The sequence below is a fragment of the Serpula lacrymans genome (genome assembly GCF_000218685.1).
Source record: "Serpula lacrymans var. lacrymans S7.9 unplaced genomic scaffold SERLAscaffold_28, whole genome shotgun sequence".
In the NCBI taxonomy this organism is placed as follows: domain Eukaryota; kingdom Fungi; phylum Basidiomycota; class Agaricomycetes; order Boletales; family Serpulaceae; genus Serpula; species Serpula lacrymans.
The window spans coordinates 13,631-14,873 of record NW_006763316.1 but is presented as its reverse complement, the minus strand read 5'-3'; the positions used below and the strand labels follow the sequence as shown (position 1 = coordinate 14,873).

Genomic DNA, 1,243 nt, shown 5'->3' with positions numbered 1-1,243 from the left:
ATGACTGCTCTTTTAGGACTTGTGCAGGTACTCCAGGGAGTAGACACATTTGTGTGTGTGTTGCCCCACTCACTCCTGAAGGTGTTGAATCACTCCTCGGAGGTGTTGTATGCCTTCCGGAAGCTGATCCAATGGACAGGCTGTCTAGCTGTATTCGGACTTTTTCCACATCAGCTGGCTGTATGTTGAGGGGCTGTCCTCCCACTGACTGTGACTCTACTTTGGGTTTCCGTTCTGAAGATGGCCAGTGTTCAGGTCTTGGTTGTAGAGACTGTTGTGGAGGGTGTCTTAGCTGATCAGGTGCTCCCACTGCTCTCGGAACGTCTCCACGGAGGTATTGCCCTACTGCTCTCGGAACATCTTCATGCTGATATGGTTCCATTTGCAATTCATTTGGATCTTGGATCCGAGGGTCAGGATCATCCTCCTCCAATGTATTTTGGTCTGGATAGTGAGCATTCTCTGGAATGAGTCCCTCCCACTGATCTGTGCTAGTGTCTGTGTTCCAGGGAGCAGTGTCGTCTTTTTGTACCTTTCCGGAATTATTGAATATGACATGCCAACTGGAAAACACAGTTCGTTTTTCAGTGTCTAGGAGTTTGTAGGCTTGCTTTCCATGTGTGTAGCCAATCATTATGGCTTTGCGTCCCTTGGAGTAAAACTTCCCTTGCCTTTTGTCTTTCGGAATCAAGGCATATGCTTGGCATCCGAAAGGGCAAAACAAAGTTGGATCAACTCTCCTTTTAAACAGTATTTTATATGGGGTCTTTCCATGGAGTCCTGATGCTGGGCTGCGTGTTGTGATATATGCAGCTGTTTGCATGGCATCTACCCAAAATGACTTTGGGAGCTTGGAATCATGGAGCATAGTGGTTGCTAATGTAGCCAATGTCTGATTCATGCATTCTGCAATGCCATTTTGTTCCGGAGTATCTGCAGCTGTAGTTTCTTGGATGACACCATCTCCTCGGAGTTGATTTTTTAATGCATTGCCAGTATATTCTCCTCCCCCATCACTCTGGAGGAATTCTGTGTACAGTGGAGTGAAGTTTTCTTCTCCGAAATGAGTCCAGAAGAATGTTTGGACATCTTCTTTCCATTGCTTGTATTGTTCCAGTGCTTCACTTTTATGTTTTAGGAAATATATCCATGGAAATTTGGAGAAATCATCTACGATGACAATCCAGTACCAAAAAACCTCCCTGGAAGTTGGTTTGATTTGTCCTCCAACATCTGTGTGCAC

General features: G+C 45.5%; 1 protein-coding gene across 1 annotated transcript; it reads right to left on the bottom strand.

Moving 5' to 3' along the window:
* Window positions 1-625: 625 nt before the first annotated feature.
* Window positions 626-868, bottom strand: SERLADRAFT_340784 (uncharacterized protein; the record flags this gene model as incomplete). The annotated part of the gene is made up of 1 exon (XM_007324818.1): window positions 626-868. A coding segment is annotated over one exon (243 nt), but the record flags the coding sequence as incomplete, so codon positions are not given.
* Window positions 869-1,243: the final 375 nt, after the last annotated feature.